This window comes from Exserohilum turcica (genome assembly GCF_000359705.1).
Source record: "Exserohilum turcica Et28A unplaced genomic scaffold SETTUscaffold_1, whole genome shotgun sequence".
NCBI lineage: Eukaryota > Fungi > Ascomycota > Dothideomycetes > Pleosporales > Pleosporaceae > Exserohilum > Exserohilum turcicum.
The window spans coordinates 1,601,150-1,628,330 of record NW_007359914.1 but is presented as its reverse complement, the minus strand read 5'-3'; the positions used below and the strand labels follow the sequence as shown (position 1 = coordinate 1,628,330).

The following is a 27,181-nucleotide window of genomic DNA, read 5'->3' as shown; positions in this document are numbered from 1 at the left end:
ATGCCAAGAAAAAGTGGCACACTCGGTGATGTGGCCCGCTCGGTGATGGAATACGTTATTGACAAAGATGAAGATAAATAAGGCACTATACTCCAAACTATCCACTCCCATCGTTCTAAACGATTGATTGATTGATATCTTATTCAACGTCATTTTTGATTAGCACGAGCTGTAGCTCGTAGCAAGCTTCCCTTGGTGCATGAGGACGGGCGAAGCGCAAGTATAAGAAACGAGATGTGTATTCAAAGCGAAATGTCCTTCAAGTTATCTACCGCCGACATGAGAGAGAAATACTGCTCCGTCACCAAGTTCCATCATACTGGAGCAGCCACTAAGATAGAAAGAAAGCAACACGCCCATGCACCACATACATCAACATCAAAAACACGGATAATTATTTCGCACATCACAACATTAAGCAACCTTCATTCAACCCTAAAAACCCCTCCATCCCCAACAAGAACTTACATCTCCATAATCTCGATCAATCTCGCGTTCCTCGTATCCTGCACACACACACACACCACACGCCACAAGCCGTTCGAAACAGACTAAAAAGGCCTCGTAAATCGGGTCTCCGGCATGGCGTTCAATCGCAATTCCAAATTTTAAACAAGTAAAAAATGCGTGCGCGCGCCCTACACTGTTTCCGTACATGGCAGCCGATGTTTTCTTTTTTTCTTCTTTTTTGACTGAGACGGGTCGGGCCAGGTCAGCAACATCACCACTACCACTAGCGGGAGGAACAAGGCAATGTATGCGTGTGACGCAAGAAAGAGACAGAGAGCTTAAACAAGCCTTTTTGTTTCGAGACGGGTGAGAAGCCAAAGCGCAGGGTCGAAGTTGGGATGGCGTATCGCATGGATACTGACGTGCTTGCACTTGTGTAGTAACGTATTTGAGCGAAACGAGGGCTTTGGAAGGTTACGAGAGATGCTCCGTGTGCTGCTTGTAGCATCCAGAGGATGTTGATGTCTTAGTCGAACAGGAAGACGGGGCGCTGAATCATGGGCGCGGGGAGCCAGCTCCAACAATGTAGTCGCCCTCGAATCCCAGTCTCCCCCTTCGCGCTGCCATATGCGGTGCTCTTTCTCTTTTAATCTGCGCTGCGCGCTTTGTAAGTGGTGCCATGGTGGTCAGCACATGACACAACCCCTCCTTTTTTTGCCATCCCTGAAGAAGATCATGTTGCGAACAAGCTTACCGCGTCTACTCTTGGTCGCCCTCAGTCACTGACTAGCGCTCATGTATAGCACCTGTCCTTGCCACATGGCATGCCGGGACACCGTTGACATGCTGATATAATTAAAGCAGCTGAACGAACCTGTTTCCTTGTGCTATGTGTGCTGTCATGATGCCATATTGACTCAGTACCGTGACATACTCCACAGTGTCGCCGTCCCACTCTTCTATTCAAAACACCCCTTTTTCTTCCAAGTCGTGCGCAAGATCAACGTAACGACGGCGGTTGAACTCCTTTAAGGCGAATGGATAATGCGAGAAACAATCTGACAGGATTTTGGCCTCGGGCTCCAATGTGTGCCCGATAGACTTTTGCGAAAACGTTATCTTGGTGGCCGGTAGACTGGCTGACTGAGAACTAGAAGAGCATTTGGCAGGGCTAACCCCTCTTGGTTCAGCGATCCGCGTGCGGTAGCAGGGCTCGAGGACAGGATTCCCACGCGACATGGCGAAATACTGTGCGGACCGAGGCACGGATTTGTACAAGCATGTAGTACTTAGTACTGTTTGTACCTAGCGATGACGTTGCACTCAGGCTCCGATGAATGATAGGTCTCTGCAGGCGCGGCGGAAATGAAGCCAGCGAGGCTGTGTGTGTGTTGTTTACATGGACCGGCGTTGTCGCATTCAGCTCCTGCGAGCTCGGACTGGGTATGATTGACCAAACACGGGACGCTGTTTGTTTGCCTGGAAATGGGGGAAAAGACCGAGGAGAAGCGCAGGTAGTATGCAGTAGAGATGGAACCGTGGTGGGCCAGGGGCCGCGGACCAGTCGAGGGCGCTAGATCGGCACGACCAGCCGCATCGTCGTGGAGAAATCGCCAAGCGCATTCACCTTCAGGACCATGGTGCGAATGGGAATCACCAGTGACATTCTTTGTGGAGATTGCTGACGGGCTAGCTGCCCCTAGGCTGGCGGCTGCTACGGGCTGTTAGTGGCTGGCCGGGGTTCTTGGCCCCGCAATTTCCCCCCAAACGGAGACGCTGGAATTTTATGGGCTTCCATGGCCCCCTTAGGGCCATGCCTAAACAAAGAAATGAGTTTCGGTCCTGCATGGGATTCTGTTGTCAACATGACGAGAGTTTAATTACTCTACTAATCGTAGGTCGTTATGTATCGTGGAATGCAATTGGTATCATTATATTCGCAAGGGAAGGGAAAGAAGGGAAAAAAGGAGAAGTCCCCGATCTACCGGGTGGGATGACACGGCGCTTCACCCAGCATCTCCGAGGTGCTGGCGATTTCGATGTCCTTGTTTGATGAGCTCTCGTCCCAGTGCTGTTGGGATGATTGTGTCCTCCATGCATCCGCCGGCTCGCTTTGGGACCCCTCCACCTTGATGTGTATGTCTGTGACGACCTGGATGTCTCGTCCGTCCTCGTGTGAGTCGTTCGAGCGTTTCGTCACATTCAATGCATAGCTCTCTTTTGTGCGCAGCGCTTTGCTCCCTCCCTTGCTGCCTCCTTTGCTTCCATATGTCGCTGGGTAGTTGTGCCGAGAGTATTGGCTGCGGTGTCGGGATGTAAATGCCCTCGGGAGGTATTTGGCGAGGAGGGGTCTCAGCAGCGGCAGGCAGGCGCAGATGATGCCGACATTGGTCTCCACCGAACTCCAGGTTGCCGCAGGTGGGTTGTCGAAGGTTTGATCCGTCGAGTTGGAAATGGCCACGAGAGATTGCAAGCGCAGAATCGACACTACACATACACTACAAGACGATATGTTAACGTTGCTTTTTCGCGTGAACCCGAGATGCAAGGCGCATGGTACATGACAAGCCGGTGCGCTTAGTGGGCGCGCCGTTGTACCCTGGATGCGATGGAGCAGACCAATTAGAAGAAATACTTACAAGCCTCCGACTGCAAAAATAGAGATGAGTCCAATCTTCTGTCTTTTACCCAGGTTCAAGCTGCGTATGACGGGAATCGGCAAGAGAATGATTGCGAAATCAGTCGTGATGTTGATGCCGGCGTTGGTGAACCACATGGCGAATTGATTGATGCATCTCGCCGGCTCTTTGGTCCAGAATGCCCTGATAGGGACGCAAGCAAAGATACTCGAGAAGACTGTCCAGATGGTGTAGCAAATGACGACGGCCATGACGCTCCAATTCGCCACCTGGAATGCTTTTGTTGGAAAAATCCGCCGGTACTGGAGAAGCATGGATCCTTTGGTCAATCCCAGGGACATGTAGTAAACCATCAAACTGGACCAGAACGCCTGGTGTAGCTGGTCAATACAAGCGCAGAAGCCGAGAGGACAATCCTCACCTTCAGGAATACTGGCATGTCTTCAGGCGGAACATCGCGAAAGTGTCGTCCCATGCCGAATCCAGCTTCTAGATCAAGTCAGCCTTGACACAGTGACGAGACAGCGTGTTGTCGTACGGATACCGATGCAGATGGTCAGTCCTATTGAGCAGAGCTGGTCGTGGTTAGCCAAAGCGCCCAACTGATGGATATGAAGTCATGGGCCTACCATGGCCAGAGCGATGCCCAGATCCTCGATTCCTGCGCATCGAATAATGTAGAGCCGCGCATATAGTCGAAGAATGACGATGATTAGAGCGAGAAATGTGAAGACGGACGATATTATTACAGCCTCCCTGCCGCGTGAGTTTGCCTCCAGTGATCCAGCCATGATGTGATGGTGCAGGCTGCAAGGTGTCTAGAGGAAGAAAAGGACAGGCCCTGCGGGTAAGATATGGTATATCCTATACCTGCGCCCTAAAAATCCCTGAATCGAGACTGGTCGTGTGTGAGCATTGTCAATGGCCTTTTCCCATGCGCGCTTGTGCACGCTCCCCGCTCCCAGTGCACCCGCTCCACGGGAACCTTTAGCAATAATCCCGGGAACGCAACGGGACACAGCCTTGCCTGCAAAGTTTCCGCGTGGCAATGACTCGAAACACATCAGCCACGAGGACTGTGAGACAGAAGCAGAAGCAGGCCTTTGCACACCTTGGTTGCATACCGGCTAGCCGGGATCTACATCAGATTGAAACGCGGTGAGCATCGTGCCCTGAACATACATACATATCAGATGTAGCACCAGGGCCGTTTCTGCACACGCTTCAGTGCCCAATATCACTCCACAGTAGTAGCGGCTAAATTGCAGTGTACCATGAGCAAAAAAATACGGGATGTCCTGGAGTCGGATGGTGTCACCATCCATGTACAACGGTAGGGTTGTTTCAGATCAACACAATGGCTTCGGTTGCCGCGTCTCCGTGAAGTGATGGTACGACGGAATCACTCGAGGCTTGGGCCGCTGGCCATGAGCCAAGCTCTCTTTCTGGGATCTAGGCAGATCAGGGCGGTGGGCCAGCACCCACAAAGATCTGCAGATACGTCGGTGCGAACACACGTATGCAGGAACGTGGTGGAACCCAGAAGCGCGCAGGCTATGTCATAATATAGGAGACGGCTAATTGGATTCGAGAATTCTGCAAGCGAGCTGCAAGGTGCTGTAAGCAAAATCCTTTGTACCGATCAGATGTGCACCGCACAGATGAGAATTTCGGGGATGGTACCTGTTTGGCATTAAAGAGGAATTTTGGCTTTGGGGCAGCTCCTGCGAGTCTGTGGCTCGTCACGGCGCCTGACCAAGCAAGCAGTACTCGAGTATGCAGCCTTGTACTCGGGTATACAGCAGCAGTCGGTTCGGGTGAGGGCTGGCATCCCAATGGCTGGCGTGGTCCGGTAGCACAAGACGCTACATTCTTGGTCGCACTCAACCAGTCCACTTCTGGCGGCCTTGCCGCTAGGCCTTTGACAAGGCGGCTGGGATCAGGCGGTACAAGACGCATGACCCTCAAGCATTGCATCGGCGAATATGAGCAGCGGAGCGCACCGACCCCGAAACTATTCGCCATGTGGTGGGATGGAGAGGCGGAAAAGATCGACTCAACAAGAAGTGCGACCGAGGGCCATGTTGGTCCCAGAGGCGCGGGAACATTCAGCCTGGTCGTCGAGGCATATAACAGGCGGCTACAAGCGAGCGGCAGAAGAGGGGCCCGCGATTCGGCGGTTGCAGGACTTGGTTGTGGCTGTCTTGCACTAGGCGGCGGTGGCAGCACATTGATGAGGGCGCAGCTGTGCGGTGCGATGAGTGTTTCTGTCTCGTAATCCTCGTCGTAAGCTGTTCCCGGCGTGTTTGCCCATGCGCATGCCTCGCAAACAAGGTCTCTCTGCGGGCCTACTCTGCCCGCAACGTGGACGGCGAGCCGTGAGCAGAGGATCGTGGAGCGATGATGGCATAAGTGTCAGATGGAATATTGAGATCGTCTGTGTTCGGCTGTCGCAAGAGGAGGCAGTGAGGGGAGCGCGGTAGGCATGGCCCTGCCACGATAGGGGGATCACTGTCGCCCTGCCAAGGCGCTAGTACGCTTCTGTTGCGCGCTAGGCCCCGCGTGTGAGAAGTCAGTCGGCTTCCACACCCAAACAGTCTCACGGAGCCCTACATGTACAGCAACGTGGGCATGGGCGCGGCGGAAAGCTGACAGCCGTCCTCGTGGATCAAAAGTGGGATACCCACAGCCCTGTCCGCAAGGCACGACGACGCAGAGATCGCTCTCGCCCTCACAGACCACGCCCGCCCCCCCCGATTCGTGCCTCTGCACGCTGATCCCCTCGCACCCGGACATGCGCTGCCCGAGTTGAAGCAAACGCTCTCACGACACTCGCCTGAAACCCGTCTTCCTACGGGCACAGCCCCAGCGACTGGCCTTGGACGAGGCCATGACTTGGCGCGAAACTGGCGCTGAGCGCTTCATACAAGTACCCGGCATAGCTCGCGGCAGTATCCAACACCATAATCCTGGCCCAAACAGAAGGCCACCAGGCACTACTGCAGCTATCACTATTGGTAGACATATGTGTGGAAAAGGCCCGACACGTGCTACAGTCGTGCATCAGAGAGAGCAGCGCAAGCAACTCCTGGCCGTGGTGCCAGCAGATAAGTAACCGCCTGGCAGCAATAGCGTTCATCAGGTTGGTTTGAAGGTTTGACCGTTTCTTTTTGGCAAAAAAAAACCGCACTTCCAATACCTCGCATGGAACTCGCTAACTGGTTTACTGCTCCCGTAGCTGTATACCCTGACAGTGCAGATCAACGTCGAGTTTCGGCTACGCCCGCAAGTGGCGTCAATGGCGTTTTTTTTACTTCCACGCCCCTTCTCGTATTACACTAGACGATACAATGGCGTTTTTCCTGCACGCTTCTGCTCATGTCGTAGAAGCTTCTCCGTTGTTTCTGAATGTTGGGATCAATGCTTTCCACAGACACGCACACATGACCATGAGTAACGCACTCGTTCAGTGCTTCTGATATATCCAGGGGCTCGCCAAAGGAAACACGCCATTGTTCTTGGCCCAGTATAAGCACTAGAGGCTGCCATGGGAAGTCTTTTTAGGTGGCGTGGCTGGTTGCCCAAATCTTGTTCACTCTCAAGTAATCGACCAGTCAGCGCAGGGCGTAGGGGTCTTAGGATAACGGCGAACCCGTTGCCAAGCTGTGAAAACTATCAATAAACGCATGGGCTGCTTCATCACCCGTGCCAGTATGGATGAGTGACACGCATAATTCAGAATAGTCACATTCGCCACTGTGCCGTGGATAGTACATACGTATGAAGTCGCTGGCTGAGGTTACATTTGTCATGTCTGCCCATCCGTTCGGAACTGACCAGCCAACCACTGCACAAACCAGATTTCCGGTAATTCTATCTGCCAGTCTTAATCGCACGATAAAGCCTATTAGGGCTGTAATCGCATCCCAGGGTAGACGTAAACATAGTGGGCCCGTGGAGGCTATGAGCCCACACTGTAGCATAGACTCGGAATGCTTGAGTGCCAGATCACGATCTAGGCATCGGGTACTTTGAGCACTGGAGAGAACCTAATTTTGCCATCTTGACCTCGAATGCATGTCATATTCCGACCCTCCGTCCCTTGGTGCATCGAGTGCCTATGATACGAAAGTTTCTGATACTAGTTGCCTCAGACTACCCAATCCGGCCAGCACATGCAGGCCTTTTGGTAGCTTCACACAAATCATAAAGCTTGGGTTTAAGTGGGAACATGCAAAAGAAAGTTTGAAACTCGCATTGGCTCCAGCAGCTTAGAGGATCAGGTAGATGCGCGAACAAGCTTCGCCCCGGGTGTCTAGGCAAAAAGCTTCACTTGACGACAGTTGTGGTATGATGCACATATGAAGAATGACGTGTGCATATACCGTCTGTGAGAAGTCTTGCTGTTTAGTCGCTTTCTCGCTGAATTGGGCACTCCTGGATGCCTGGGGATATTTTTGCTTTCACTTGTTTGGATTTGCCACTCTCTTGGTGTACGCGAGTATCACATTGGCTCCTTGGCACTTTAGTGCCTTTTGAAACCTATCTCAAGTGCCGAAGACTTCAATACAACTTGAAAATATGGAATACCGACTCTACGTTCCAGCACCCTTGCGATAAAAAAACAAATCTTGAACGGGTGTGGCCATGAACAGCGTTAGCGTGCCATGGCGAAGGAACGGATGCAGTAGACAGTCCAGGGAACGTCTCCGCGGAGTCTTCAGCTCAACCATGTTCGACCGGAGTGCCGATGACGTTGCTACGACTCAACAAAATAATCTCCGACCGGAGATTCTGACTCCAGAACCAAGAGAATCGATTCAAGCTGTGCTGTGCTTTTCCGCGCTCCAACGATTTCCTTGTCGCCTAGCCGTATGCTAAGGATAGCACAAACCCCATTTCCTTTCTTACTCCTTCCAACCAACTCTCGGAGGGTTCTTCGGCCCCTATTCGAAGGCGATACTGTGTGCAAGATGGGTTGTCTGCTGAGCATGAACAGCCGTTCTAAGAGCCGGAATCTGTGCCAATAAGCCAAGCTGAACAGAGCGCCCAACGAGAAGCCCAACTATATGTCCATGTTTATTATCAGCAGGGACTTGAGACGGAGCTCTGACGCTGCAAGTTCGTCACTTCTTGGAGGAAGAGCGCAAAGAGCAGCCGTGAGAGGGAAACAAGCATGGGTGGTGAGGAATACGAGGGGGCGAGAAGGTGCGTAGTAGACATCATAGCGGGTTGTGAGACGACGGACCCCTTGGTTATTTTCTTTTCCCTTGCAGACCCCGAAATCGGGAAGATGGGGGGGGGCTTATAATATTTATCAAGGCCAGCTATATAACGGATGGCGGATGATGCGTAAGCTGGCCGGCAACGGAACGGGGACCTCGGCAGTTGACGTGAACATCTCTCGTGTAAGTTTCACATAACGAACAAAAATAATCATCAGATAGCCACGTTTTTGGCTGACACCGCTATTTTCCATGTACATAAATTCGCACGCAAGCTTTATTGCTCCGTCTTGCGGCCTTGGTCATGCGTGACACGGAAGCCACCGGATCAGATTTGCCAAACTATGGGGCTCTTAGTCAAACGCTTTTTTTTTGATGAAGAAAGATGGATTCAAAGTAATGCTATTGGCAGAGATGTCAACAATCAAGCTCATCAAGCCGAGCTAACGCGATATAGTAATGATTAGGCCTAAAAAAGCTAGCCTATTACTGTATCAAGTTAGCTCGGCTTGATGAGCTTGATTGTTGACATCTCTGGCTATTGGCTTTCTTTGGGACGTGTGTATTTAAGACCTGGCTTAGAAGAGTCTTTGTAAGTTACCGACATACTTTGTTGCTGAAGATTATTGCAAAGACTATTGTCGAGCCAATGTCCATGAGCCAGCTATGTTTAGCATATAGTTGCTGATTCTGGTGTGCTGGCTTCGGCCCTTTAGAGAGTCGGCCGTGCAACAGGATTTGTTTTCCTCAAGAGCGTAGAGCCCAAGTGTCTTATAGCTGCAATATTAGAGCAAGGGTGGGGAGCGTGTCCCCATAGTGTAATCTTGCGTAAATGCCAAGAAAAAAAAGGACGTGTGGATGAGGTGTTGCTGTATGTAATTGAGTAGCTGACGGGCGTCAACGTCTCACGTACATACTTACGGCTTATTGGCCCCCGCACAGACCCTTGTGTAGATGTGAATGTATGTAATGTACGAACGACATGGGCATATTCTCAACAGAATGCCCATGTCTGCCGTGTTTTTTGCATACAAGGCCTCTCGCGTTTCGCAGGGCGTCTGGTGTTTTGATAAACATCCATGCTGTTTACGCGAAAAAAAAAAGTTCAGCCCTAGCTAATCTGCACAGCGCGGAAGTTCATCCCGGTGCAAAAAAGACGCTGTTATATGTAATACCTGCCGGCGATCCCCATGCGGTCTGGGATACGGCTGCTTGGGGCTATCCACGTAGTGCAATCAATAGCAAATGAGCATGCTGGAGTGGTCGGCGTTCTGTCCTAGATGAGAACGGTCCGGTGGCACGGCAACGGCCACGGCCGCTTGTGATGTGCAGTCAGCACTATTGCTTGGGTGGGTGGTTGGTTCAGGGAGAAGACTGTACTCTATGTACATACTCTACATGCATTCACACTGCCTAGACCAACGCTCCAAGTGCCGCATGCCTTACATGTATTCGTCATCACATTCGGGGCCTCTGTTTACGCTGGCGGGGCAAGCGAGATTGCGGCCAAGGGAAACGCGACCTGGCCATGTCTGCCCCCGATGTGTACAGTAATTACTTAGCTACAACAGGCGCGTATATTATCCCAGCCCGCCCTGGCTGTCTTCCCCCGTCGTTTCTCCCGGATTTCCCCCGCATCGGATCATGTCATTAGTGTCATGTGGCGCGTCGGCAGTTACAAACAGCGACCGAGACGCGGCCCCCCAAACCAACTCTCTTGCTGTCAGCCACCTCTTCTAACCAACATGATGCCTCGTAGTCGGGCGTACATGTACAGTAGTCTTCGCGATACGTCGTCCTGCTCAACCAGTGGCATCCCTCCTGCATCTGCCGTGCCCGCCGTTCGTGTCAGCTCGGCCGTCCATTCGGTGGGACTCCAAATTGACCGATACAACGAGCATGGGTGCGGTTAAATGTCTGGACCGAAGGAGCTCAAGTCAGCCAAGCTATGCCAAAGCTTGAGTGGACAGCAGCATACAGTGCTCGCAGTTCAACAGACGCGTTGGGCTTGTATTGGACGAGCTGCCTATCGCACACCAAGCATGCAGCATACCCCGGGGTAGTGTGGCAGCCATGTCTCTATACAGAGTAAGCCTCAGCGAGCTTGCAGACTGGCTTGCGACAAGCTTCGTCAAGCTCATGCTTCACGAGTCAGGATCCACATTCGTTTATGATTGCCCATGTCCCTTCGCGCTTCTGAGGCCGACACCTGATACCTGAACGCACCTCTTTGTACTTGGGACGTACGTACTACAACACCAGGGAGACGCCATTTGAAACACACTCCTGTCCCCCAACAAGTCGTCTTTTCCAATCAGGTGTCGCGCGGTACGCACATGGAACAGCCCGAACTGTCATCGCACTCTTGGCTTTGATTCTGTCGCTGTCTCCATCCCGCACAGGTCCCAAGTGCCCCAATCATGAACTCTCACGACTACAACGAAGATGTAAGACTGCCATAATCGTCCTTGATGGACAACGCTAACACCGTCTAGGAGCGGCGTCAGATCGAAGCCGAGCTCCATGTCGAAATCGTTCCTGGAACGGAAGTCATGACCGATGTTGGCTCGCACCACTTTGTCAAGGGCTCCCACCGCGAAGTGCTCGTCCCTCAGCCCAGCGACGATCCAGACGATCCGCTCAACTGGAGCATCGGCTGGAAGTTGTCGTGCATTACCGCATCCAGTGTCGTAGCTTTCAGCCAGGGATTCGGTCCATTGGCTCTTTCGCCCATGTTCCCAGCGCTCATTAAAGAATTCCACACCGACTTGGCTGGTGTTGTTCAGTTTACCGGTGTATGCATTCTGGTGCTTGGCTTTAGCAACTTTATTTGGTGCGTTTCTCCCTTCTCATCCACTTTTTGTGAATGCTAACATAATCCATGACAGGGTGCCCATCAGTTCCTCCTTTGGCCGTCGCCCTGTCCTTTTGGCCTCCCAGCTCATCAACTTTGCCACGTCGATATGGCGCGCCAGAGCAAACTCTTACCGCTCCTTCATGGGCGCATGCATCGTCAACGGCATCGGTGCAGGCCCTGGAGAAACCATTATGCCCGAGGTCATTGCTGATATCTTCTTCCTCCATGATCGTGGCAAATGGAACACGCTGTACTGGGTCGCCTACATGGGCTCGCTCATGGCCGGTCCTATCGTGTCCGGTTCCATGACTGAGACTGTCGGGTGGCGCAACTTCTGGTGGCTGAACACTGGCCTGCTTGGCCTCTCATTCCTCATGGTCGTCTTCATGTTTCCGGAAACGAGGTTCAAGCGCATCATACACGACCAGCATGTGCAAGGGAAACCAGCCCCACAGGACGAGAAGCCACAGGCGCCCGCTACTCAAGAAAAAGAGAAAGACAACAGTTCTGACGGTGAGCGTAGAAACAGCGATATCCAGCAAACGGCCACTGCGAACACCGCCGCTGCAGATGACAAGGAGCTTCAGCACACTGAAACTGCAGAGCGCGATCCCTATCTTGGCCGTGGTAAGCCTGCCAAGTGGCAATGGAAAGTATTCCAACCCAACGCACATCCTTTCCGCACCATCTTGCTCGACCTGTGGATCCCATGGAAGCTGTTTACTTTTCCCATTGTCGAGTTCGCGGCGTTTGTGGTCAGCTGGTCGTGTTCAAGTTTTCTCACCATCAATCTTACGCAGAGCCAAGTGTTTGCCGCTCCCCCGTACCATATGAAACCCATGGTGGTAGGCTTTACCAACTTTGCCGTCATGGTCGGTGCTTTCATCGGCCTTGCCACTGCTGGGCCGCTTAGCGATTGGATTTCGGCGCGAAGCACACGGAGAAACAATGGCATTCGTGAGCCCGAGATGCGATTGCCAGCCATGATACCTTACGTCATTATCATGTTTATCGGTAACATTGTCGTCTCGATCGGCTACGAACGCAAGTGGGCGTGGGAGGTCATTGTCATAATCGGATACACGTGCGCTGGCATCCAGGTCGCGGCACTCCCGGGTATCGTCAGCACTTACGCGGTCGACTCGTACAAGCCCGTTGCAGGACCGCTGTTTGTTGCCATTACAGTCAACAAGAATGTCTGGGGTTACGGGTTCAGTAAATTCATCACGCCTTGGACGGAACAGGTCGGGTAAGCTCACCAGATCCATTCCATATATATCCAATACTAACGCAGCCAGTTTCATCCCACCCATCATGACTAACGCAGCCCTGGTAACGCTCTGGTGTCTCTTTGGAATCCTCTTTTGGTGGAAGGGTAAGACGTTCCGTCGCTGGAGCAAGAACAGCAGCGTCCACCGTCACCAAGCCTTGTAAAGCGCATCGCATATCCGCTTTCTAGACCATCAACTTCGCACCAGCCTGTGCCTCCATAGTCCCAGTCTAACCCCCCCACCATCTTGATTTCACCCCTTCAATTCCCCTGTGCCAGCGCCTTTTTCCCTCCACTCCCCGCTGCAGCCCTCCTCACCTCGTCCGCAAACCACTCGCACTCGTCCGCCCTGCCCTCGAGCTCCTCCCACCCACACACCTCCATGTCTTCCAGCACGCCATTGTTCCGCCGCAACCACTGCCAATACAGCAGTGCCACACACGTCTTCATCTTGAGCTTCTCTATACTCCACCCCTCGACCTGCTCGTCCCCCAGAACAAGATACCCATCCAGCTCCGTGATATGATGCTTCATTCGCTCGCGCACCCCGTGCGTCGTAAAGCCCCCGCGCGGCGCCGCAATCAGTGTCGCAATGATATTCGGCATCAGCGGCCGCCGAAACGGATATTTGTCCGGATACGCCGCTGGGATAGGCGGTGGTGCCATAGCCGTAGCCGTAGCCATAGTCGCCGTAGCCGTAGCAGAAGTCCCAGTAATACCATCACATTCCCGTAACAACGGAGGCGGCAACGAAGCCACCGCAAGCGGCATATCCCGATAATGATGCTGATACGCCCCAGCCTCGACCTTCCGCTCGCGCAGCATATCATAGCGCAGCAGCAGGCGTATTGCAAGCTGCTTCTTGCGGTCGTACAGCCGGGCGAGCGCAGCGCGGTTCTCGGCGATTTGCTCGGGGAGCAGCGTGCGTGTGACCAGAAAGAATAACTCGCTTATGATATACCGGGGTGAAAGCAGCAATCCTTGTAGCGATGATGATGATGATTTTGTTGTTGTTGTTGTGGTGGTGGTGGTGGTGGTGGTGGAGGAGGAGTCGAGTCCATCCAGCACCTCGCTCCAGTTCGTCTGCGGATCCACGGCTTCCAGAAGTGTACTCACAACGCGTGAAACGCCGCTGATACTACCATACATGCGGCTGAATTCCAGCACTGCATCTAGACTTGCTTCTAGCGTTCCTGCGAAAGGGCTTGGCACTGTCTGTGCGAGGTGGTAGTGTGCAGGGAGTTTGGAACTACTTTTCTGCGGGGCGGGAGACGCCGAATTGGAATCGGGGATTGCCTCGTTGTGCGTGATTGTTGTGCGGAGGCCGCGCCCGCGTCTGGTGGGGGGTGGCGAGGGGGTGGGAAATGGTGTGGTGAATGAGGCGTCGGAAGTGAGGGAGTGAGTGCGTGAGGCCCGGCGGGCGGGTGGACGCGTGGGATTGGAACGCGGCATTCTGGGTATACTATTCTCCAAATGGCGTCTCACTATGAATCGGTGTATTCTATAAGGGTGTTTGAGAAGGTTGTGGTAGTAAAGTGGAGAGTTGAGTAGGCGGAGTGTTGAGCAGATGGTGAAAGTGAGTAAGAGAATGAGTACAACTGGATCTTGACTCGTCAAGTGTATGCTGGGTTGTTTGAGTACTGTGAATAAACAATGGGCTTTGTTGAGATTGAAAAGGCTTCACTGAAGGGATTCACTGGCTTTTGCATTTTGTTGCGATGAGGCTATTGTGTTAGTGTTTGGATGAAGATTTGAGCAGGTCTATTCTGATATCTGGTAGTCAGTAATTCTTGAGCATTCTGGTCTAATGGGAACAGGTTGATATGGAATGAATAGATCCAGCCGGTGAACAAAGATCATGCAAAAAGCCTTTGACATGGACATTTGTACAGTGGATCTCTTTGTACTTTGTACTCTACTACGTTCATGTATAGCTTCACTATGTAGGTATTTAAAAGTTCAAGGTTTATACAAGATAGTCTCCATCGCAAGTATAGTATATGCACTCTCGCATCACCACTATGATTTGTGGAGATATCCAAGAATAGGAAGAGCTATACCGCTATTAAAGTAACAGTGTAGGAAATTTCAAACTATGTCTGTGTATTGATTAGAATTCGGGGACATATGTCTAGATTGCTTGTTATCTAGCAGTTAGTAAGGCTGTGTTGTATTCCATGGACGCCCAGATATTTAGATAGAAGACAAAAGTGAATTTCATTCATGAATGGGGGCATGTGAGCAGTACAGTATTGCGGGTGATACGGGTGTGCGAATATGTGGTGTTGGGGTACATATTGTGGCGCTTGAGAAAATTTTGGGCTGCTGATGTATTACATACATATTATGCCATATTGATGTCTCTTTCTAGGTGTGAACATGTGGGATGTAATCTAGTAAGATGAGTGATTTGTATTTGGAGTGTTGGCGAGGTAAAGCAATAGAACTAGGCTAGTAGCGTTTTCTTGGTCGTGGGTGTGGGAGTCGCTTTGCGATGGTACTTTGATAAACTTGTAAAAATAAAGATGCGGGGGGGGGGGGCTGTTTTGTTGTAATTGCTTTCTCATGTTAGTGGTCTGAGTTGAACCCGAGGATATGGGTTTCCGGGTACTGAAAATAGGATTTGTACACTTGTTTAATAGACTCATTATGGAGAGCCATGGAAACCAGGGGCGATGTGCCTTTTGCCATAAGCCATGAAGTAGAAGGATATTCCATAGAAAATAGATTTATTGATCTACCAAGCATAAGCGCGGTGACACTGTGATTAATGGGTCAGGACGCATGTATCTAGTTCCCCTAGGTACATTTTATCTGCAGCTTGATTGACATCCTTGACCTTCTGGAGGAGCTTATTGATTCTTGCTTCCAGCCCGACCTTTGTTTGCTGAGCCACCTTTGCATCATCCTCCTTCCGTTGGGATACCTCTCTTGTGGCTTTCTCGGCATCCTCAAACCTTTGGTGAAGCTTATTTACACCTTCTTGCAAACAATTCCTTGTTTTTTTTTTTGCAGATTTAGCTGCAATTTATAGTTGAGGTTGGTATTACGTGTCTTGCAGTAAGCGAATTGTCAAAAGAATGCAACACCCATTAACTCTTAGCGCGAGGGCATTACGTGATACCCACGCGCTACTTATTGCACTTCGAGGACTGCCACCATTGCCTAGTGATACATCCATTGCTACTGTAACAGCTGAGTGATTGTATTATAGCTCTTGATCTTGTCCTCTTCTAGCTGCTCAAAATTTTAGACAAATTAACTCATCCTCTCTTGCAGACGTTTCCTTGTATGCTGAGCCAATTCAGTATCGTTTTGCTGTTGCATGATTGTACCATCGACTGCCTTCTTGCCTTCCTGCCTTCTTGTCTTCTTGCAATCTCCTGCCGATGTGGCAAAGCTCAGTGGTTCTCTTCTCTAAGCCAACCCTTATTTTTTCAGCGTCCTCCTCGCCCCTCTTCTTATCCCCCATCAACAGCTTTAACTGCTATGCTTTGTTTCCAATAACGTGCAATGCCTCGGTGATTCTTTCTTGCAATACATTCATTATTTGGCCAACCTGGATCTCAAACTACCACTCGTCTTCTATCGGTTTTGCCAAAGCTTAGTTGGCACTCCTGGTTCTTTCTTTGTCTGCCAAAGATCCTGATTTAGCCTCTTGACCCTTTCCAAGCGATTGGATATTTAATCTTCAGGGTCTTCTAGCTGCTGCTGCAGCTCTTACTTGTCCAGCTTAGCCTTCATGACAAGCTCTTGCTTCCTTTGGCGCTCGGTAGCTAATTCCTCTTGGGTATTTATCCAGGCTTCACTGATGACCTGAATTTGTGGTTGACACTCTTCCAGATTGTCTAGTCTTGTTAGTCAATTGATATAGTCAAACAATACATCAAACTTACTATTTGTGAGCCTGCCGGGTGATAGGAGCCTGTTCAACTTTGTCGATAGATTATTAGAAGTGATACCCAGATTCGATTCGCGAAAAAACAGAAAATCATACATATTTTCCCCTGACGATACCCAGCTGGTCTTCGAGTATTAGAGACGAGAAAAGAGATCTGACGTGGGGTTGGCGCTAATACTTAGGTCCCTGCCGATCGGTGTTCGTGCACGGCCCCCAAAACTTTTGGTGACATCAATGTCGAACCGCGTCGCCTATACACAGAACCAAACACTCCATGCACTGGTATCCACAATGAGACGGTCAAACCCCACAAGAGCGATAAGCTCAATTCGAAACTTTGCATCACAATCAGCACATCGCCGTCCAACAGCCCGGCCCCCGGCCTTCCAAATACCTTCCTCGTTGCCATCGCGATGCATAACCACCACGGCCCCACGATACCACAATCCTACAGCCAACTCGACAGTCGATCCGACAGAAGTCTCCCATTTCAATGCGCTCGCCTCATCTTGGTGGGATCCTCACGGTCCTTCACGACTCCTACACCTCATGAACCCCCTCCGTCACGACTTTATAACGCGATGCCGCTCCACCGTTGCCCCTCCCACGGCACAACAGAAGCTTCGCTACCTAGACATTGGCTGCGGCGGCGGCATCTTTGCTGAATCAGCTGCGCGCCTCCCTACCACCACATCCGTCACCGCAATCGACCCCACGCCCCAAGTCCTCTCCATTGCCGAAGCACACAAACGACGCGACCCTATCCTGACCTCGCCGGGCAAACTCACATACATCAACACTTCTATTGAGAATCTCCCCCAGCCAGCTTCGGATACAGAGGCTTTCGATGTGGTGACGCTATTTGAGGTTATTGAGCACGTCAATGCCCCCGGCCCGTTCCTCGAGCACGTACTGCCGCATGTCAAGCCCGGCGGGTGGCTTGTAATGAGCACGATTGCAAGGACATGGACGAGCTGGTTGCTTACAAACGTCGTTGCAGAAGATGTGCTGGGCATTGTGCCCAAGGGTACGCATGAGTGGAGCAAGTATGTGAACGAGGACGAGCTTAGGACCTGGTTTGCGAAACAGCCAGAATGGGGCAATTCAAAGACCATGGGTGTCATGTACGTGCCTGGATTGGGATGGAAGGAGGTTAATGGGGGCGAACAATGGGGAAATTATTTCTTTGCTGTGAGGAAAGTGGCCTGAGAAGTAAAATGGAATGCAGGATTCATTTCATATAGGATCGTGGGAGCATGATACCCAAAAGTAGTGTACAATATATGGACGCCCTCTTGGACGTTGCCCGCGAAGTCTTCCCTCGATACTTCAACATGGACTGGCCAAAACACCCAGCAATGCCTCTTACACGCCCACTGGATATATCACATCTCAACACCATGCACCCCATCAGCCACAGACGCCATCGTGGTTCTCCGTCATGACTTGGTCGCAGGCTTCTCTTCGAAAGGTGTGGGCATGTTCTTGTTCGCATCCGCAGCGCCATCGGCAGTCTCTACGGCATCGTATCCACCCGAGAGCTTCCACGCCCTCAGGTAATCCTCGCCAGTGAATCGCTTGGGGTAGTTTTGTGCTATGCCAGAGTCCAAGTCTCGTACTTTTTCTACATTTGCGTCCACAAAGGGTGTCAACTGTTACCCGTCAGCTCTCCGCCTACTTGCTGCAACGCCTCGGCCTCTTCGCACGCACCTCGCTGTTGTTGGTCCCGTATAGAGGATAGGCATATGTCCGTATCTTGCTCCAGTCGGGGCTGAATTTGCCGTGTTGGTTGATTGTGCCCATGGAGCCTACGCTGTTTCCCTTGTAGTATTCCTTGCCGGCCTGTTTCGGGGAGAGTGGCAGACGCCGTATCGTGTTCTGGAGAGAGGGCGTGGGCTTGAACATTGTGGCGGTTGGCTCGTACGCTTGCAAAGGAGCGAGCAATGCGACGGCGACGTCGTTCTTCGCAAACGCTGATGGACGCTGCGGAGTTCGCGCGGAGGTGGCACGGACCAACACTCAAAAAAAGTGCAGCCAAGATTTCGACTCGAGGATTTGCCCGCCCCAGCGACCTTCCACCACGACAACCCCAAGATGCCGCCCCGAGTAGCAAGAAGCTCAATCCAGAGCGGCAGCTCTTCTTCAAAAGGCCGCTCGAACGCGCGCAACCCCAAGAAGGCGCAGAAGCGTGCGCTCAACGCCTTCTCCATCGCCGAGCACGAAAATCTCGATGGCGCGAAGATTCGCAAGCACCGACTTGGCGAAATTGACCCCTCGTTTACTCGCAAGCGCACGCGCGGCAATGGCGATGCCGACGAGGAAGAAGACGAGGAAGACGAAGAGGGCGGGCCAAAGAGGCGGAGGATGAGGACGGGCGACGAGAGTTTCGACGAAGGCAGCGACTCGGAGGGCAACACCTGGCAAATGGGTCACGTAGAGAACGACGACGATGACGAGAGTATCGACTCTGACGAAGCCTTTGGTGACAGCGACGAAGAGAGATTCGAGGGCTACACGTTCCGGGGCAGCTCAAAAAGCCAAAAGAGCAAGCCGAAAAAGTCAAAGAGACAGCAGGATCTGGAAGATGAGGATGGCGACATTGATCTGGATGAGGGTGACAGCGCAGACGGTGAAGAAGAGTACGACGAAGATGACCTCGGTGAGGATGCTATCGACCTGGCAACCGCACTGGATCAATACGAGGAAGATGAGGCTGAGGAGCAGAGGGAGAAGAAACAAAAGAAGCGCGCCTCGGCATTCGATGGCAGCGACGAGGAGTCGAGCGAAGGAGAAGACATGGAAGCAGACGATGCATCTGAGATGTCCTCTGATGAAGACGACGACGACGATCGACAGGCACAACTGCAAGACTTGATCTCGTCGCTGGCATCCAAGGAAGACGAAAAACGCAAGGGCAAGAGAGTAGACGTCCACGAGTCCGCCGCCCCAGACGAATTTGGTGTTGCGAGAAAAGTAGACCTGTTAAGCCTGAAGCCCAAGGTGACTGATGCGGAGAAGAAGAAGGCACTCAAACTGCTCGAAGACGACAAGTCGACAAAGCGCAACGACATTGCCCGCAAGCTCGATGCTCCCCTGCCGAAGCGACAGCAAGACAAGCTCGACCGTGCTGCTGCCAACGCCAAAGCGAACGAGACCCTTGATAGATGGACTGACACCATCAAGCGCAACCGTCGCGCCGAGCATCTCATGTTCCCTCTACAAAACTCCAGTGGTGGCGAGCCTACAGGAGCGAAGACACTCCAACCTACTACTACCGCGGCTCCCGCAAACGATCTCGAAAGCACCATCCAGTCCATCCTTCAGCAAAGCGGTTTGTCTAACGGCAAAGAGGACGAAGACAAGATTCAAAAATGGGAGGAACTCCAAACGAACAAACTTCCCATTGAAGAGGTCCTCAAGCGACGCGCTGAACTGCGTATGCAGCGTGAGCTCCTCTTCCGCGAAGAGGTTCGCGCCAAGCGCATCAAGAAGATCAAGAGTAAGGCTTATCGACGAGTGCATCGAAAGGAGCGTGAAAAGATGCTGGAGAAGGAGCGAGAGCAACTAAAGGCCGACGGTGTTGATCTTTCAGAGGAAGAACGCGAGTACAACGACCGCCGACGAGCTGAGGAGCGCATGGGCGCCAAACATCGCAACAGCAAATGGGCCAAGGGCATCAAGGCCACAGGACGAGCAGCATGGGACCAAGATGCGCTTGAGGGTGTGACGGAAATGGCGAGGCGCAATGAGGAGCTCCGCCGCCGTGTTGAGGGTAAGACTATCCGCGATGATGACGAAGAAGGATCAGATCTGCCAAGTGATGAGGAGAGTGAAGAAGACGGACAGTCTGACGACGATGCACTCCAACGAACTCTTGGAAAGCTCAAAGAGAACCCATTTTCCACTGGCAAGTCCAAGCTTGGCGAGATGGCTTTCATGAAGAGATCGGAAGCTGTTAAGCGCGCGCAAAATGACGAAGCCGTTGAGAGCATTCGACGAGAGCTTGCTGGTGAGGATAGTGCAGAAGAAGAGCTTGATGAGAATGCAACCAAAGCTGGAAGGCGAAAGTATGGGCCCAACGCCAACGTTACTGCTCCAGCGATACAACTCAATCGTAGCGAGTTTGAGGAGCGTCCTGGGTCAGACGGAGAGGAAGATGCACAGCCTGCTACGAATGGTAACGAACCTGCACGAGAGCAGTCGTCAAACAAGCCTGCTTCGAAGAAGGCCGGTGCCAATGGTCTCTCCAACGGTACACGCAAGCCTGCAGCGCCACAAATGGAGAATGAGAGCGGCTCTCCCAACCCCTTCTTAGTCAAGGCGAAGAAGGAGAAGAAAGCACCAAAGGAGCCAGAGCTTCTGCCTACCACAGTGGTCACAAAGCCCGCCGCGCCAACACCAGCCCCGAAAGCAAAGTCTCAGAAAAAGTCAAAGCAGTCTGAGAAGCCTCAAGAAACCAAAGTAGATGAGTTTCTCAAGCAGCGTGTTACGGAAGCAGACGATGACGGCTGGGCAACTGTGCTGGGTGGTCAAGATGGCGATGAAGACCAAGATGACCAAGGCATTGAAGACGAGGGTATTGACCTCGATGCCGTCATGCGCAACCAAGCCCTCACAGCCAAAGGCTTTGCTGGCGACGACGTTGATGCTGACTTTGAGGCCGAGAAAAACGCCACCATTGCCGAGGAAGAGTCTGCGGAAGTCACTACCTTCCTTCCTGGCTGGGGATCCTGGACCGGTGAAGGCATGTCCAAGGCTGAGAAGAAGCGGAATCTTGGTGCCAAAACCGTGACTCACAAGTCTGGTATCGATGCCAACAAGCGCAAGGACAAGAAATTAGACAAGGTCATCATCAACGAGAGGAGGGTCAAGCCGAATACCAAGTACATGGCCAGCCAGTTGCCGTTCCCATTCGAGACCAGGGAGCAGTATGAAAGGAGCCTGAGGGTGCCCCAGGGCAAGGAGTGGGTCACTAAGAAGACTCATCAAGATGTCACGAAGCCGAGAGTTATTGTCAAACAGGGTATCATCAAGCCCTTGCGGAAACCCCTGGTATGAGCGAGTCAAAATAGATAATCTCTTTTTGTTACATTTGAACTGGAATGGCCAATTCCAAGCATTTCATGTCCTCTACTCTGTCTGCTATCCTGTCTGCTGCCTATGCTAGGCGATGTATCCACGTGACCAGCTGCAGTATCAGACTCTCCTGCGCATGTATAACAAGAACCGCCAAACTCGGCTCTGTCTCGATTCTCACCTCACTCTCTACATCTTGTCCTCTCTTTGCGTCGTCTTACTGTCTGTCGAATTCTCATCAGGTCACAATGGCTGGCGGCCTTACTTGCGGCTCAACTTCTCATCGCGCAACTGCGCAAACTACGCAGTAGTTACGAGATGACCCTCGCCACTTCCTAGTCGTACGGCAGCACCAAAATGGCCAGAGAAGCTTTAATGCCTATAGATTCCGGCCTCCGCCGCTTCTCACTCTTACATAAAGTACACCCTAGCTATCTTGTTACCAACTCACTACAACCATATCGTTTCGTCCCTAGAAACTGGTCTCATAAGCATCCTAGTCTACACGGCGCCTAATAATAGATTTCATGGGCCCAGCTCAATCTCGGCCGGTTGACATACCCTCACCGCCTTCAAAGCCTACAAAGAGAGAAGCTTGGTTCGGATCATGGCGCGACACTCGTCAAGGCATCCGCAGCTCTCTCGGCTACAGCGCGTCAAGCGTGTCGGACGAAACATCACCCGATGACATCTTCACACCCATACAAGCAGACAATATCCTCCCACAGATTCCGATCGGTCGTCATCACCCGGTGCCTGGGACGGGAGTGGAGGATGACGACTTGAAGACGATGCATACCAACAAGTTCTATGCTAATGCATTTCTTGGAAAGCAAAACCAACCGATCTGGACGCATCCATACAGCCTCTGGTGGGGCAAGGGCATTGCAGAAGCAGGCATGATACAGACGTGGGGTATGTGTGTGAGCCATGTCGAGCAGTCTGACTTGGTTTTTGAACCTGGAGAGCCAGCCAACGGCTACATCAACCCTCTACACAAACAGAATCTTGTTCTCACGGCGGCCGAACTCGACGGCCAAACGACTCTCACCACCGACACGCATCTTCCTTTCTCGGTCAATATCAACCTCATTGCGCATTCAATTCCCCACGAACCCAAGATCACCTTTCCAGTCGTACAGGGAATGGGCTTCATCACAGCCGGATACAGAAACGCAACGCCAATGATACAAACCGGTGGGCGTGGCTTCGCGGACATGATCGGCCCAATCACGCTAGGAAGGACAGTCAAGTATCGTCTTATCGAAAAGACCGGCCAGTGCTGGGTCATGTACGTGAACCCAGTGGTTAATATCGGGTACGACGCGGCGAAATTCAGACGGCTTGACCAAAACACAATCCTTGGTCCTCCAGGCTTCAAAGGCACAATTCAGGTAGCCAAAAACCCCTTGGGGTCTGAGGGCGAAGCGATATACGACCGAGCGTCTGGAGCATTTGTCTACGAGGCCAAGCTCACTGCTGTCGTTTCGGATAGCAAGGGTGTTTATTCCTTCCAGTACACCAAGATAGGGCGCTGTCCACTACTCATGTTTTTTCTGCCGCACCACATACAGTCTCTGGACCCAGACATGCGAGACCGAATTACCAATCTGCAGCTACGCACTTCGACCAAGGGCATGGCAACAGCGGTGTGGGCCGAACGGCCAACATTTATTGAGCCCAATCTCCCTGTGACCATGCACTTTGCGCCATGGAGCCCTACCGTGGGCTCCAATGCCAAAGTACGCTACCCACCCGAAGTGCTCGCCTTCATCGCAGCGGTCGCAGAGCGCGACCTTCGCCGCGCAATGACGGAGCCCATACCGCAAGACACAATGTACTATGCCGGCAAAGCCTTGGCCAGATTCGCCGCCATTGTATGGGTCATCAAGGACATTCTCAGCCACGAGGCGATTGCAAACGCGGGGCTGAAAAAGCTCAAAGAGGAGTATTCAAAATACGTTGAGAACCGGCAGCGCCACGCACTTTACTACGACGACAGCTGGAAAGGCATCGTGTCAGCCGCCGGCTTCACGGATTCCACGGCCGACTTTGGAAACACGTACTGCAACGACCACCACTTCCACTATGCGTATTTTGTCTACACGGCCGCCGTGATCGGATACCTGGATGCGGAGTGGGTGGACCAGGGCCGCAACAGGGAGTGGACAAACATGCTGGTCAAGGACTTTGCCGAAAGCGATTACAACGGGCGCGACTACCCCTTTTTCCGCGCGTTTGACTGGTGGCACGGCCACAGCTGGGCAAAAGGCCTGTTTGAGAGCCCCGACGGAAAAGACATGGAGAGCACGAGCGAAGACGCCTTCTCGAGCTTTGCCATCAAGATGTGGGGACGCGTCATTGGAGACGTGAACATGGAGAAGAGAGGTATGTAAACGCTATTTGGCTTTCGAATATCCAAGTGAATACGTACGTGGGAGCAACATGGAACTGACACACGCACAATTACAACAGGCAACCTCATGCTAGCCATGCAGGCACGCTCGTACAACACGTACATTTACCTGCAAACAGGCAATGTCAATCATCCCGCGCGCTACGTGCAGAACAAGGTCTGCGGCATATTGTTTGAGAATAAAGTCGACCATGCGAGTACGTATGCCCGTCACAGCACCATGTGCATTTGTTGTAAGCCGTTACTCCTTGTGGATACTGCATACCTACCTACATACGTACCGAGAGCGTCGAGAGAAAAAGCAAGAGACGGAATATTCTGCAGCATGTCCACGTTTGTGTGCTAACAAGGACGGTGCAAAAAGCTTACTTTGGTCTCGCGCCAGAACTCATTCACGCTATACACATGGCGCCCATTTCGCCCGTGACGTTGCTGATCCGGCCGCGGGCGTTTGTCAAGGAAGAATGGGACAGGTTTTTCAGCGAGGGACGCGCAAACGTGCAAAGTAGGTGACATGCTAGTCGTGCTTGCGGCATGATGGCTTCATTTGAGCTTTTGGATTGTTGGGGAATGAGTGCTGATAGATTACAGGCAGCTGGCGCTCCGTCTTGTATGCCAACCTGGCCATTGTGGATGCCAAGGCCAGCTATGGATTCTTCCGCGACGGCATTGATGGCTTCTGGGATGAGGGGTGGATTGATGCCGGGGCGAGCCGGACGTGGTATCTAGTGTGGGCAGCGACCATGTGGGAGTTTGCCAAAGCAGGGCGATGAACAAGGGGGACCTGGTGATGAATAAGGTGATTGGGTCATGTTTTTAGGCTAAAGTCGGGAAATTGCCAAGGACTGCAGGCAAATGGATGAGCAGGCGAGGAATGGCTGATGTCGAATGCACAAAGATGGTCACTGCGTGTAACATGTTTGAAATATTTGTTATTCTCGCGATATTCATACAAACTTTGACCCCAGTAATGGAGGTTATGCACCATTGCGCTGCTCGGGCCGGCGATCGCGCACGGACCGATGATCTCGTCAGCCACACTTCGCTTACTCCCGTAGCACTGCCACAAGCAGAGAAAACGCCAAGACCCGTTGCACCGCCCCACAGATAGTCATGCATGGAAAAAAGCAGGGGGAAACCATAACGAACCATAGTAGACCTGGGAATATTCCGACAAATGACAAGGAAAAATACATGACAAAGGAAATAGGCCGCCCGGTGCTCTGTAATCGTGGTGACCTGGCTGGAATATGGCGGTTATTCGGGCAGAGATCAAATATACACACGAGAAGCCTCGAGAGCGCATGTAGGCGGCGCGTTGCATCAATGTGCTTTTGAGACGCATCGAGTCTAGTGTACAGCGAAAAATCGCTTGATAACTTCGCCGGTGATGGTGCCGGCCGCGTCGTCGGGGTAGATGTAGAAGGCAAGTGCGATGATGGCGTAGATGGCAATGCACATGGCGCCCTCGAGGTAGTTGCTCTTGCCGTCTTGAATGAGGTAGTTGACAATCAAGACGGAGATGAAGAAGATCATGGTCTCGAAGCCCTGGAAGTGGAGGGTCATGGGCTGGTGCATGATCCAGCCGAGGATAACGAGGAAAGGAGTGACAAAGAGGGCGATTTGCATCGAGGATCCAATGGCCACGTTGATAGCGAGGTCCATCTTGCCCTTGTAAGCGACCACGACGGCTGTGACGTGTTCGGCGGCGTTTCCGACAATGGGGATGAGGATCAAGCCGACAAAAGTCTTGCTAATGTGTGCAGATTCGACAATAGAGTCGATGCTGTCCACGAGGTACTCGGCGCAGATGGCGACAAGAACGGTGACGATGACTAGCGCAACACCAGCGGCGGTGGGAGAGAGGATCTCGGCCTCTTCTTCTGAGTCGCCGCCCTCCTGCGCCTCGACATCAGCAAAGAGGCTGTGGTGCGAGTAGAGCTGGAAGTAGAGATATAGGATGTAGATGATGAGCAGGATGATGGAGGTGCCGTGCGAGAGAAGGAGGATGTTCTGGTCCGTGGCATCGTTGGTTTGCTTGCTATCACTGTGCATGACGGCGTAGAGAGTGGCAGGGATGATGAGCGAGGCGGAGGCGACGGCCATGAGCGAGGACATGGTGGACGCGACTGTCTCATTGAAGCGGCTTTCGCGCTCTCTGATGCCAGCGGCGAGGAAGCAGCATCCGAGCACCTGCAATCAGTCAGAAACAAGCTTGGGCGGTGCGTGTGCGATGCGACTTACGAGAAGAATGTTGGACAGAATGCTGCCGAGCATGCTGGCCTGGACAACTCTGATTTCGCCCTGCTTGAGCGCAACAATCGAGACCTGGGCGGGTTAGCGCTTACGAGCGCGCATTGCGTGGGCGCGCACTTACAATGAGTTCGACGGCATTGCCAAACGTCGCATTCATCAAGCCACCGAGGGTCTGGCCCAGCTTGGCCGAGAGCTCTTCAGTCGCAAAGCTGAGAAGGGCGGCAAGGGGGATGATGGCGATGAAGTTGAGGATGAAGACGATAGTAGGATTCCAGGACAAGGCGCCGGCGATGATGCCAATCGGGACAAAGACGAGGAAGACGTTGACATAGTTGCTGGTGAGGGTGGCGTAGATCAGGTGGATGATGTGCTTGGGCAGCGTCTTGACGCGCGACTCGTCTGCGTAATTTTGGGTGCGACCGATGAGCGGGGTGTGCTCATCGTGGAAGCGGCCATTGGCGGGCTCTGGCATGTTGTGCTGCTGGTGCCAACTGGAAGCGCGACCGTGACGGTGAAAGTCTCTCTTTATGTTCTCTGCCAAGAGGGTGGGTTAGCGATACGGGAGTCTTGACGGGGGATAAGAGGCAGAGGCGCGATCGGGCCAGGGGGGGCGATAGGGTAGTGATGCTTGGTGGGAGGCGCAGCGGGCCGCCCAAAGAGCGGTACAGGAAGCGTGAGGGTGTTGACGGGGCGATGACAGAAGAATACCAAGGCCGGTAGATGCGACGAGAACAAGGCCGGGCATCTGCCACGTGCGGCGGCGAGATGCGAGATGGGGAATGGGGGGGGGGGGGGGTCGACTCACTCATGGCGTTGTTGAAGGGGAAGGGAGAGGGAGCGTCAGATGGACAGGCGCGGCGGCAGAGCTAGCAGAGGGTGTGTGTGTGTATGGGAGTAGTGTAGGTATGACCTGGCGAGGGCTAAGCTCTGTTGCGTCGAGGGCGGTGTTGGGAGCAAGCTCGGCAATTGGCTGGGGGCTTGCTTGCTTGGGCGGAGCGGCGGCCGATTTGAGGAGGAAGTGAGCAGGCAAAGCAGCGACGGGGACGGGGCCGGTGAAATAAGTTGAAGGGAGATGATGCTGGAGAAGAAGG

General features: G+C 52.5%; 8 protein-coding genes across 8 annotated transcripts; 4 read left to right on the top strand and 4 right to left on the bottom strand.

Moving 5' to 3' along the window:
• Positions 1-2,431: 2,431 nt before the first annotated feature.
• SETTUDRAFT_133356 (uncharacterized protein) lies at positions 2,432-3,880 on the bottom strand (the record flags this gene model as incomplete). Its single annotated transcript, XM_008022570.1, has 5 exons — positions 2,432-2,948; positions 3,090-3,460; positions 3,511-3,578; positions 3,628-3,664; positions 3,719-3,880. 5 exons carry the CDS (start codon positions 3,878-3,880, stop codon positions 2,432-2,434), a joined length of 1,155 nt encoding a protein of 384 aa, XP_008020761.1.
• A 6,854-nt stretch (positions 3,881-10,734) lies between these two features.
• SETTUDRAFT_170479 (uncharacterized protein) lies at positions 10,735-12,605 on the top strand (the record flags this gene model as incomplete). The annotated part of the gene is made up of 4 exons (XM_008022569.1): positions 10,735-10,761; positions 10,810-11,147; positions 11,203-12,420; positions 12,470-12,605. The coding sequence occupies 4 exons, from the start codon at positions 10,735-10,737 to the stop codon at positions 12,603-12,605; spliced, it is 1,719 nt and encodes a 572-aa protein (XP_008020760.1).
• Positions 12,606-12,723: 118 nt separating this feature from the next.
• On the bottom strand, positions 12,724-13,800 carry SETTUDRAFT_56494 (uncharacterized protein; the record flags this gene model as incomplete). The annotated part of the gene is made up of 1 exon (XM_008022128.1): positions 12,724-13,800. A coding segment is annotated over one exon (1,077 nt), but the record flags the coding sequence as incomplete, so codon positions are not given.
• A 2,833-nt stretch (positions 13,801-16,633) lies between these two features.
• On the top strand, positions 16,634-17,551 carry SETTUDRAFT_85857 (uncharacterized protein; the record flags this gene model as incomplete). Its single annotated transcript, XM_008022240.1, has 1 exon — positions 16,634-17,551. The coding sequence occupies one exon, from the start codon at positions 16,634-16,636 to the stop codon at positions 17,549-17,551; it is 918 nt and encodes a 305-aa protein (XP_008020431.1).
• A 230-nt stretch (positions 17,552-17,781) lies between these two features.
• SETTUDRAFT_85780 (uncharacterized protein) lies at positions 17,782-18,247 on the bottom strand (the record flags this gene model as incomplete). The annotated part of the gene is made up of 2 exons (XM_008022233.1): positions 17,782-17,994; positions 18,053-18,247. The coding sequence occupies 2 exons, from the start codon at positions 18,245-18,247 to the stop codon at positions 17,782-17,784; spliced, it is 408 nt and encodes a 135-aa protein (XP_008020424.1).
• Positions 18,248-18,436: 189 nt separating this feature from the next.
• On the top strand, positions 18,437-21,752 carry SETTUDRAFT_133348 (uncharacterized protein; the record flags this gene model as incomplete). Its single annotated transcript, XM_008022568.1, has 1 exon — positions 18,437-21,752. One exon carries the CDS (start codon positions 18,437-18,439, stop codon positions 21,398-21,400), a length of 2,964 nt encoding a protein of 987 aa, XP_008020759.1. The 3' UTR covers positions 21,401-21,752.
• A 193-nt stretch (positions 21,753-21,945) lies between these two features.
• On the top strand, positions 21,946-24,607 carry SETTUDRAFT_86113 (glycoside hydrolase family 81 protein; the record flags this gene model as incomplete). Its single annotated transcript, XM_008022252.1, has 4 exons — positions 21,946-23,806; positions 23,894-24,067; positions 24,199-24,332; positions 24,419-24,607. The coding sequence occupies 4 exons, from the start codon at positions 21,946-21,948 to the stop codon at positions 24,605-24,607; spliced, it is 2,358 nt and encodes a 785-aa protein (XP_008020443.1).
• Positions 24,608-24,749: 142 nt separating this feature from the next.
• SETTUDRAFT_178102 (uncharacterized protein) lies at positions 24,750-27,103 on the bottom strand. The gene is made up of 4 exons (XM_008022567.1): positions 26,896-27,103; positions 26,212-26,624; positions 26,079-26,162; positions 24,750-26,027 (listed from the first exon to the last, which is right to left on the bottom strand). The coding sequence occupies exons 1-4, from the start codon at positions 26,897-26,899 to the stop codon at positions 25,185-25,187; spliced, it is 1,344 nt and encodes a 447-aa protein (XP_008020758.1). The 5' UTR covers positions 26,900-27,103; the 3' UTR covers positions 24,750-25,184.
• Positions 27,104-27,181: the final 78 nt, after the last annotated feature.